The sequence below is a fragment of the Solenopsis invicta genome, chromosome 7 (genome assembly GCF_016802725.1).
Source record: "Solenopsis invicta isolate M01_SB chromosome 7, UNIL_Sinv_3.0, whole genome shotgun sequence".
In the NCBI taxonomy this organism is placed as follows: Eukaryota; Metazoa; Arthropoda; class Insecta; order Hymenoptera; family Formicidae; genus Solenopsis; species Solenopsis invicta.
Window position 1 is genome coordinate 3,493,453 of NC_052670.1, and position 9,744 is coordinate 3,503,196.

Below are 9,744 nucleotides of genomic sequence, written 5' to 3' on the forward strand. Positions count from 1 at the left end.
TAACCCTTGCAAAAACAAATACCTGTTGTATTCAACTTGGATGATTTATTATTATTATTATTTATACATAAAAGGAAGTTGATCTCGAATTCCAAAAAGATCAGCTAAAGCGTGACCAACATCTGCGCTACATTGCGTACGTTGCGAGAGAAATTAGGGATCGCAGCTTCCCCGCTTTTTTTTCCACGGAAGCTGCGAAAGTTTCTTATCGCCGTGACCAAGGCGCTCTTAGCGCGTGTCCGTCTCATTAACGAGACGGACGAGTGGCGATGCGACGCGTCGCTCGCAATTATCCACAAAATGGCCGAGTTATATCGACCGCCGTCTTTCAGCGGAGTTATAACCGTGAGTGGGAGTTATTGCCTGTAGACGTGAGTGAGAATTCGAAAGCGCGACGGCGAAGGTGAAACCCGTAACGGGGGTTGAAGGTTGATCATTTTTTAGAATGCCAACTCTCTGTACCGCGCGCCGCGAACGTCATCCTCTTTCTCTTCCTCTTCCTCCTCCTCACTTTTCCCGTCCTCACCAAAATTACTTACGAATCAGCGATTTTTCCCCGTCGGGTCTATCCCTACCGGACGCTCGTGTCTCTCGGGCAAAATACGAAAAGTCAAAGTTCTTTACTCGTTAAGCATTTGCGAGAAAGAAATTATGAGAGAAACTGTTATTATTTGTGTAATCCTCCTTCTGCAGTAATGTAATTTATGTTATTTTGGGAATATTACTTCTTATCGATTATCTTCGCAATGAAGAGCAAGAGAGAGTCACACCGTAAAATTGCAGAATTATTATAAGCTTAATATATTACTCTCTTGTGTATTTTTCTCTGTAATAAATTTTCCATATAAAAAGGCGTGTGCCAGGATTAAATTAGTTATTATAATAATTAGAGTGATATGTTTAATATACAGGGTGTGTAAAAAGCACTCAACAATAGCATAGTAAATAGTACATACCATACTGAGTAAAAAAGTCTTAATAAAGATAGGTCGAAACTCAATCATTTCTGAGACATAAACAATTTTGTCATATTATGATTGACTTATTGATTTCTGCATATCGTAGTCGTTAATTATCGGTTATGTACCCATACTATATATATAATAGTATGGGTACAGTAACTGTTTGTGAAGTGTTCTCTGGACAAAAGGAGTACTGACTTCTACGGTATTGGATATCCTTACACGCTGGTTCCGCGATTTTTCTTCTGTTGCTCTTAAAATGCGATTCCTCATATTAAGCGGTACTCGATACAGATGAAGTGTGTATACAAGTTAAAATGAGACACATTCAGAATGCCGTTCAAATACTGAGATAAATTTTCGCGTCGCGAGATATAAGAAGGATATCCGATATGTCGTAGGAGTTAGTGCTGTTCTTGTCTCAAGAACGTTTCGTAAGCAGTTTCTTTACACTGCAAAGAAAGATGAGTTAAAACAACATGCTTTAAGTATGTTAAAGTATCTCCATTTTTAACACACAGAACTGGCGGATTAAATTGATGCACACCTACGTCTACAGATTTGATTTATATATTTTATTATTAACATGCATTAAACAACTGCGTTATGTACACGAAAGTGCATTTTTGTTTAAATATACGTAGGTGTGTTAGAAAAAGACACTTTGTTAATTTAACCTGTCAGTTTTATGAGTTAAAATGGAGACATATTTTTGACATGCATATTGTTTTAACATCCTTTTTTTACAGTGTATTTATATTATATCCAACGAGTACAAGATGTAGAAAACAGTAATGATACTGACATACAAAATTGTTTATATTTAAGAAACACTTGAGTTTTCAATTTATATTTGTTAAGGTTTTTTTTATTTAATGTGGTGTGTACTATCTACTATGTGAATAAGGAATCTTGTTTTTGAGTGCGTAAATATTTAAATACTTTTAAAATCCAAAAACGCCATCTACGATCGCCATAAGATATCCCGCGGTATCAATGTTTTTCTTTTCGGAAGTAATAAAGTTAAAAAATTGCAAATGTGACAGGTGTCTCGTGACGAAAAGGAAAATCGATTTAATTAAAAGGCTACCAGCGTCACGTACGTCCGATAATTAACGACTAATAACTTTTGGCCCGCCACCCCACGCATGATGAACGGTCGCTCATTAAATATTCTTAGAAATGTTATTTTGTCCAAATTACATTTTGAAAAAAGTATTGGCCTGATAAATATCAATGATATATTTCACAAAATTATATTCAGAACATTTTTATTACGATTCTCTCCATCTCCCCCCTCCTCTCTCTCTCGCCGATCTTAATAAAATAATATCTTTATCGAAATCATGAAAAATTGTAAACATTCTTATGAAACTTTTAAATATTCTGATAGATGTTATTTAGTTAGGAATGTTAAATTGCTCATTACATGATTAGTGGCCATACAATTAATTAGCTAATTATAACGACATTAAATTTGAATTTCATTCAGCTATACGTGGGCGATTCGAGTTTTGCTTTGAGATCGCTGCTTATTGCATGAGCAATGAACTATTATACTGAAAGAAACATTGTTATTTGTTTGATAACAATTTTCTTTGTAAGTACAAATACTTTTGTCTACATCGCACGTACATACGCAATATTGCATATTTTATTTTTATTTATATACGAAATAATCGATATGATCTGTGTCTTTAATTCTCATAGCCGCAATATTGTTTTATTTTGGTATCTTAATATATGTATACTTGCAATCAGTACACATGTAATACACAGGGCGTCTATAAAGTCTGTCCCTATATCTTGAAAACGGTTCAAAGATATGCAAAACTGTGAAATATGTGTTCGATGATTTTCAACTACTCTTTTAAAAAGGTTGAGTGGCGAAATTGAAATGAATTTACGTTTATATTAATCACTAAATAATAATTTTTTTTATGTTACTATCTTTTTAAATATTGTTTCAATTAGGTCAGTCTTTACAATTTTTTTTTTCATTAGTATAAAATATATTAAAAAAGTATTTTGTAATAATTAATATTGAACTGTTGTGAGTTTGTATATATTTAAATTCAAACTAATTTCAATTACGCACAAGAATTTTTATTTAAAATGTTTCTAAAACATGTTTTAAAAAAACATATTTTCGTAATTTTGATTTTTATTTCGGATGTTTTTGAATCGAATGTTTGATGATGTGAAGAGAAATATTATTGCTGCAGGTTACTAATATATGCATGTACGTCAATAAAAGGAATCGGAGGAATACGCCGAAGGCAAGCATGATTGTAAATTTTGTTTATTTCCACTGTAATACAACATAACCTTTTACTTAAAAATCTATTAATTTTTTTATTGAGTTGATATCGAAGAATTGTAAAATATTAGTTAGATAATTTTAAAACATTATCTAGAATAATTTAAAAATCGAATTTCAATTTTGTTTTCTTAATTAAAAATTACATCTTTATCGCGAAGTAGATGTATTTATATAAACATTTATTAATATATAATTATTTTGTACAGAATGTTTAAGAGTCTCTTTCAACAAAAGGACAAATCAAATATTAAGCAAACGTTGTCGCATAAATATGAAAATAAATTTTAAATCCAGTTTAGTGTATTTAACCTCTGTCTTTTCTCAATTTTCTCGTTTTGCAATTTTCATTTGATGAAATTGACATAGTAATTTCCCTTTGGCTTGCCACGTTTAATTCTCAGTTTCTATTATTTCATTATAGTATAATAGAGAATAATAGCAGAATACAAGTAGAATTGCGGTTGACTCGCTAATTATATTCGTTGTACAATGCACATTATGCTACTTACATGCGAATTAATTCGAACTAAATGGTCATCCTTATAACTTGTTAAAAGTATTCTGCAAAATTTAATGTAACAGAAGCAAATTTTAAACAAGTACATTAAAGAAATTTAATATTGTCGAAAGTATGCACTAAATTTTATGCATATACCTTTCAATAATAGCCATATTAAATTTAATGTGTGAAAATACATTGAATTTAATGATATTTATTTTAATAGTGTACGTCAGTTTAAATGCAATGATATCATTAACGTTTGTATAACAAAAATAATCGATGAGGAATATTATATGTATATGTTAAAATTTTATATGTATAATAAAAATCTATTATACTCACATATATTTTTATTATATAAAAATTTAATATTATAACATGTAATATTAGATTTATATAATCTTCGAGATTATATTAATATATTCAAATTTATTTGATGCATACATCTGTCTTTATTAAATTTCGACTTAAATACTTTTCTTTATATATACAATCTAAATTTGTTCAGGGTTGATATTCAAGCATTTAACGCCAAGTGGAATCCAATTAAATCGTGAAAATAATTTCATTTTCTAAGAAATGCATTTGATTTTAGAGTTTTCTTTTCGTTGTGTGGAAATTGAAAAATGCGTCGCCATTCGATCATTTTTGTTGTGCAATGACAAATGTGTCGTCTGATGAAGAATCCGCGCGGATTCCGCTTGACAGTAAGAGATCTGAAACTTTTACGAGAGACCGATGAAAAAGGGATATCTCTTTCCGGTTAAGGAAATACGTTTATACATTCTCAAAAATACGTGATCTTGTTATTCATATATTAAGTTTTGAAATCCCGGGAAAAATTTTTTATATATAATTATATATAAATATATGAAAATTATATGACAAGTGTATATAATTGTGCATAATGATTGTACATAATTTCCTGTAATCATTATATATAATATAATTATATATGGTGAGATAAAATTATATATAATTATGTAAAATGATATATAAAAATGTTTTTCCGGGATATATTTCCGAAATCTTGGGGATAACATAAAATATTAAAATCCACTTATAATTGCAAAAGGAGAAAATTTTCGCCCGGCTTAATCACCATTTGCGTTTAAGATGAAACTAGTTTTAACACATTATATGTTCTCGCCTCCGCGTGCTGGAAAGGTTAAAACCAGAGATCATTATTCGTTATAACGCGCATTTAGCGTAACGGAGTGCGAATATCGCGCGCGACAAGTAAATCTCGAAACGGTCGCTGTATTTAGCGCTAAATATATGACGAGAATGCGCGTTTTGTTGATGCGGTCCCCGGTTTCGCGGATTGTGTCTCGTGTGCACACATGCTCACACACGTCGACATTTCATTTCATTTTAATACGCGCCGCCGTATATACCACCCTCTGCGGAGCGCGCCAGCTTTGCGCGTGGTGTGTTTCCGTGGAGCCGCGAAAACATCCCCCGCGTGACGTCGTCGTCGGAAGTCGATGGGTGTCCGACTCTCTCGCCAACCCGCCCTACTTAATGGGGAGTCGGAAACGACCGGAGCTCGCGACCGAAGCGGTAAACTGTCCTAAAGGTTTCCCTGGTAGCACTTAACCACCCGCTGACCCGCATTTCTTTTCCCTTTCCGCCACAGTAACGGGGTGACGGCAAACTCGACGCCCCTCTTCGCCCCGACAATAAAAGGGTAAAATCCGTTTTTTTCCCCGACGAAAATGCGTTTTCCATATCGATATCGGTCAGGACGAGGTCAGCAAATCTCGATAATTAGCAGTAAAGCGGAAATGTCGAATAATCATATCGCTTGCGAAATTCTGAAATTACGCCGAGATGAACGATACTTTTGCGTTTACGAGAGGATTGTTCATTTATTCGAATTTGTTTTTTTTTGCCATTTAACAGTCACTCGATTGCGCTAGTCACGATGTTTCTTAGAAAGAAATGTATAGAATATTTCTGAGAAATATATGCAGAATATTTCTTAGAATTAATGATAGAGAAAGATGGTGCGTATATGACGGATAGTAGTTCGCGCGTAAAATACTTATTCGGGAGCGACAGAAATATATGCGTCACATCGTGTCTCTTTTTTTTTTATCGCTTTAATCACCGGCGCGGTCCGATATAGAATAGTCGAACGCCCACGAATTTATTCTCGGATTGACGTCCCTTCTGCATTTTGTCGATACTTTTTATTGGGGAAGAGGAAAGCAGATCGGCTATGAAATAGTATTGGATCGCGCGTTTCCGACGTAGATTTTATAATTACATTAATTGGACCCTTAATAATATATACCGCGAATAGATAGATAGACGAAAAGAATAGCCCAACGATAGCAATGCAGCGAGATAATCAGTGTATCACTTTGCTCTTCGAGATTCTTATTTTGGTGCTGGATTGTAGAAAATAAATTCAAGTCGATGACCTCGTCGACGCAAAATTAAGTTAGCACAGAATACGCGTTGAAATTTGCACAACTTGATGCAAGGAAGCGAGGGCAATGTTCACTGGAAGGAGAAAAAAACGGCGGAGAAAAACCTTAAAGCTTATACGACGATTTTAATCGATATCGCTTATAAGAAAAATCTAATTTGTAAATAAATCTCGTTTTGCATCATCGTGCGACATCGACACTTTCACAAGGAACTTTTGTTAAAACATAAAAACATGTAAGTATCAGATTCTAAAATCTGAGACAAGAATCAAAAGATAAGATAACAAAAGCGAATTTCGACCATGTGAAAATATAATATAGTAATAATTTAATCATTCATCATTCGTTATATTAATATTACTTTAATTATATTAACCCTTTCGTGTCCGGTTGGACGTACATTATAAACATCAAAAATTCATATCTCCTGCAAAGATAAAGATAGCAATTTCTTTCTAGGCTAATTGTAAAGGTGAAAGATTAGGATTCTTCACAAAGAAAATCAAGAACTTTGTGAGTTTTATCCCTTGATCTGCCTATCTTATCAAATAGAGTAAAATAGAGTAAAAAACGAAAAGTATGTGTATACCTTTCATAAAAATTAATACAGTAAGTTCTTGCTAGTCTATTTCAAGGTCAATGTAAGAGCCGTTGAAAAACAGTTATTTAATCTAAAAATAGCGGATTCAACTTAGCGAACCTAAATGCTAAATGTTATATTCATGTAAATTTGTATATTCTGAGGTCGCTGATGACGAATCTACAGTAAAAAATTTTAAAATAAAAAATGGCGAATATTGTGAACCAAAATGATAAATAATTACGTTGGATTTTAGCTCGATATTTAGAATTTTGAAATTTTAACTACAGATTCATAATCGGTGACTCTAAAAACTTTTAGTAAAAATTAGATGCTTATTTTCCTAGGAAAAAAAATAGGCACGAAGGGGTTAAGTGTTTTGCTTCAAATTGGGACTTGTGTGCTTCCCTGTAATCATTCGAGTATGTAAAATAAATTTTTGGCGATTATTAACAAGCGAAGGCGATTATATATTATAGTTCTTACACGTCAATGGATTAATGAAGCTATCAAAACAAGTATCAATCCTACACACAGCATATATACTTCATCTGTGGAACGTCTTTAAGATGTTCAAATGATCTTAGAAATCCCTTGTAAGTTTGTGCTGTGTGGCAATATATTTATACACACACACACACACACACATATTATCTGTTTTGAAGACTCATCTATTTAGTCGAGGAACAGTGGGTGTTGCTACAATTCCTGGCGCGCTTTGAGCGCGTTCCGCGTGAAATTTTGTAGAATCGCTTTTAACGTGTCTCGTATCATTAAACACACAGTCATCTGCACTCTCAGAATTCACTTGCGAGATTGTTTCCGCGTCTTCACTATGATCCATAGGTTGAGATAGTTTAGAAAGCACAGCGATTTTTTCTGTTTTATTTAGAGCGGACCTAAAAAATTTTGTATCAATAATGTTAGATATAGATTTAATTTAGCATTGAAGATATGCTACAATATAAATTTCTTTTTTCACACAGTGTACCTTGTACTGCTTTGCGTTGCTAATTTTTCAATAATTTTAGCATCCACATTAATCTTTTTTGATTTTTGCATTTGGCTCTTCAATTTTTCCACGTTTTCGGTAAGTTGATGAACCTGCACCTTTAGTGTTGCATTTTCATACGTCAATCTGTTATTCCTTTGTACAACCTGTAACGATTCGCACGATATTATATATCTAAAGTCAAGAGATTTGAACAACAGGAAGTAGAGAAAAAGATGTATTAGGTATTGTTTACTTGTAGAAATTTAGCTTTATTAAGGGGCAACGGTTCCTGAAATTTCTCCGATACAATTAAATTGAGTTCCTTTCTCGCCTCGTCCAATTTCTCCATCATCTCCGCCATTACCAGCAAATGCTCATGCAGCAACTGATCCAATTTATGTCTTAATGTGTCCTTAGCATGCTTCATACGAAGAAACTTCACGCATAGATTATACGTAACTTTGTTTTTATCTGTCAATTCCGTTCTGAGCCGCTTATTTTCTCTTTCCAAGGAATCTTGCGCTTCTTCAAGCTCTTTATACCTTTGTCGCTGAAACTTGGACGCATTGCTGATATATCTGCTTTTATACCGTTGCATTTCTTCCATGAAATAATCTTTCTCCCTTTGATAGAAAATTCTCTCGCCATCTAACTGTTCTACAATAAAAATAATTAATACTGTAATTTGACCTATTTCAATAGATATATACTGTTTTAGTAGATATTTGTTGAAATAGGTCAAATTATTGAAGCTTATTAGAATAGCCCCTGAAACTATTCCAAATAATGCCTAATAAAATCTTGATTTTATGAAAATATATTGATGGGGTATACAAAATTACATATTTTATTTATATTATACTATGACAGTGTACAATAAAATTTGATTGTAAATAAAAGTATAATATTTTAAGTTTTAATGCACATACATCTTAAAAATCACTTATAATGACTAAGTCTTACGTTTAAGATTCCTGTTACATCTTTGTTGCTTCTTTAGCTCCGCTAGTAACCTACTCTTCTCTCGATGTGAATTTTCTAATTGTATATCTTTTATCTGTATAGCATCTTTTAAATTTGCTATAACTTCGTTTAATTTTGCTATCTTGATGTATACAATTAAAAATTACAGTTATCGATAATATTAAATTTATAAAGTGATAATATACAAGTATATATGTATATATTATGTGTATGTGTGTATACACACATGTTCAGTAATAATGAATATTTATATATAAAACATTTTGCCAACAAGTTAAATACTTATAGGATATTATAAGTAGAAATTTCATATTTTTTTTTTCATAATTTATAAATTTTTTTTATTGATAATCAAGTAAAATACTAACATACTTGCGGTGAAGTTACCAGTTCATGATCAATTACGTCGTATTTTGCAGTGTCATACGAAACTGTGTTTTCTACATTACTAGAGCATTTATTTAAGTTAACATTCTGCATATCACGATATTTGACACCAATCCGTAATATCACTTTAGATATATTCAATAATTTTTTTTATTATGTTATTTCATTGGTTATATCATATCACGCATTTCGTTAATTTTAGTATTCAAGATTCAGAGTTATAATATTCAAATTTTTAAAATTGCGTCCGTTTATAAAATGCTTTAAATTGGAGTATCTACCTTAAAAAATTATGATAGTCTTCCTTTATATATAAATTGAAGAAAATAAGAACTTGGCACGTTACACATTAATTCTCTACAAATAACCTACATGCAAGTTGCTTGTCAAAAAGTGTCAAAAGTAATTGCGTATATCACATACGTTCGTATGTAGTATGCATGTGTGTAATTGTGGATTTATAATAAGCTTATTTGAAATACTAAACAAAGAAATATTTTCCCTCCAAAAGTAAAGAAAAACTATTTTAAAAAAATAACATTTACACAATTCACAAAGATCAGAAAATATTTTC

General features: G+C 32.1%; 1 protein-coding gene across 1 annotated transcript; it reads right to left on the minus strand.

Moving 5' to 3' along the window:
- Window positions 1-6,606: 6,606 nt before the first annotated feature.
- LOC105199923 lies at window positions 6,607-9,702 on the minus strand. The gene is made up of 3 exons (XM_039451738.1): window positions 8,053-9,702; window positions 7,797-7,963; window positions 6,607-7,704 (listed from the first exon to the last, which is right to left on the minus strand). Exons 1-3 carry the CDS (start codon window positions 8,404-8,406, stop codon window positions 7,473-7,475), a joined length of 753 nt encoding a protein of 250 aa, XP_039307672.1. The 5' UTR covers window positions 8,407-9,702; the 3' UTR covers window positions 6,607-7,472.
- Window positions 9,703-9,744: the final 42 nt, after the last annotated feature.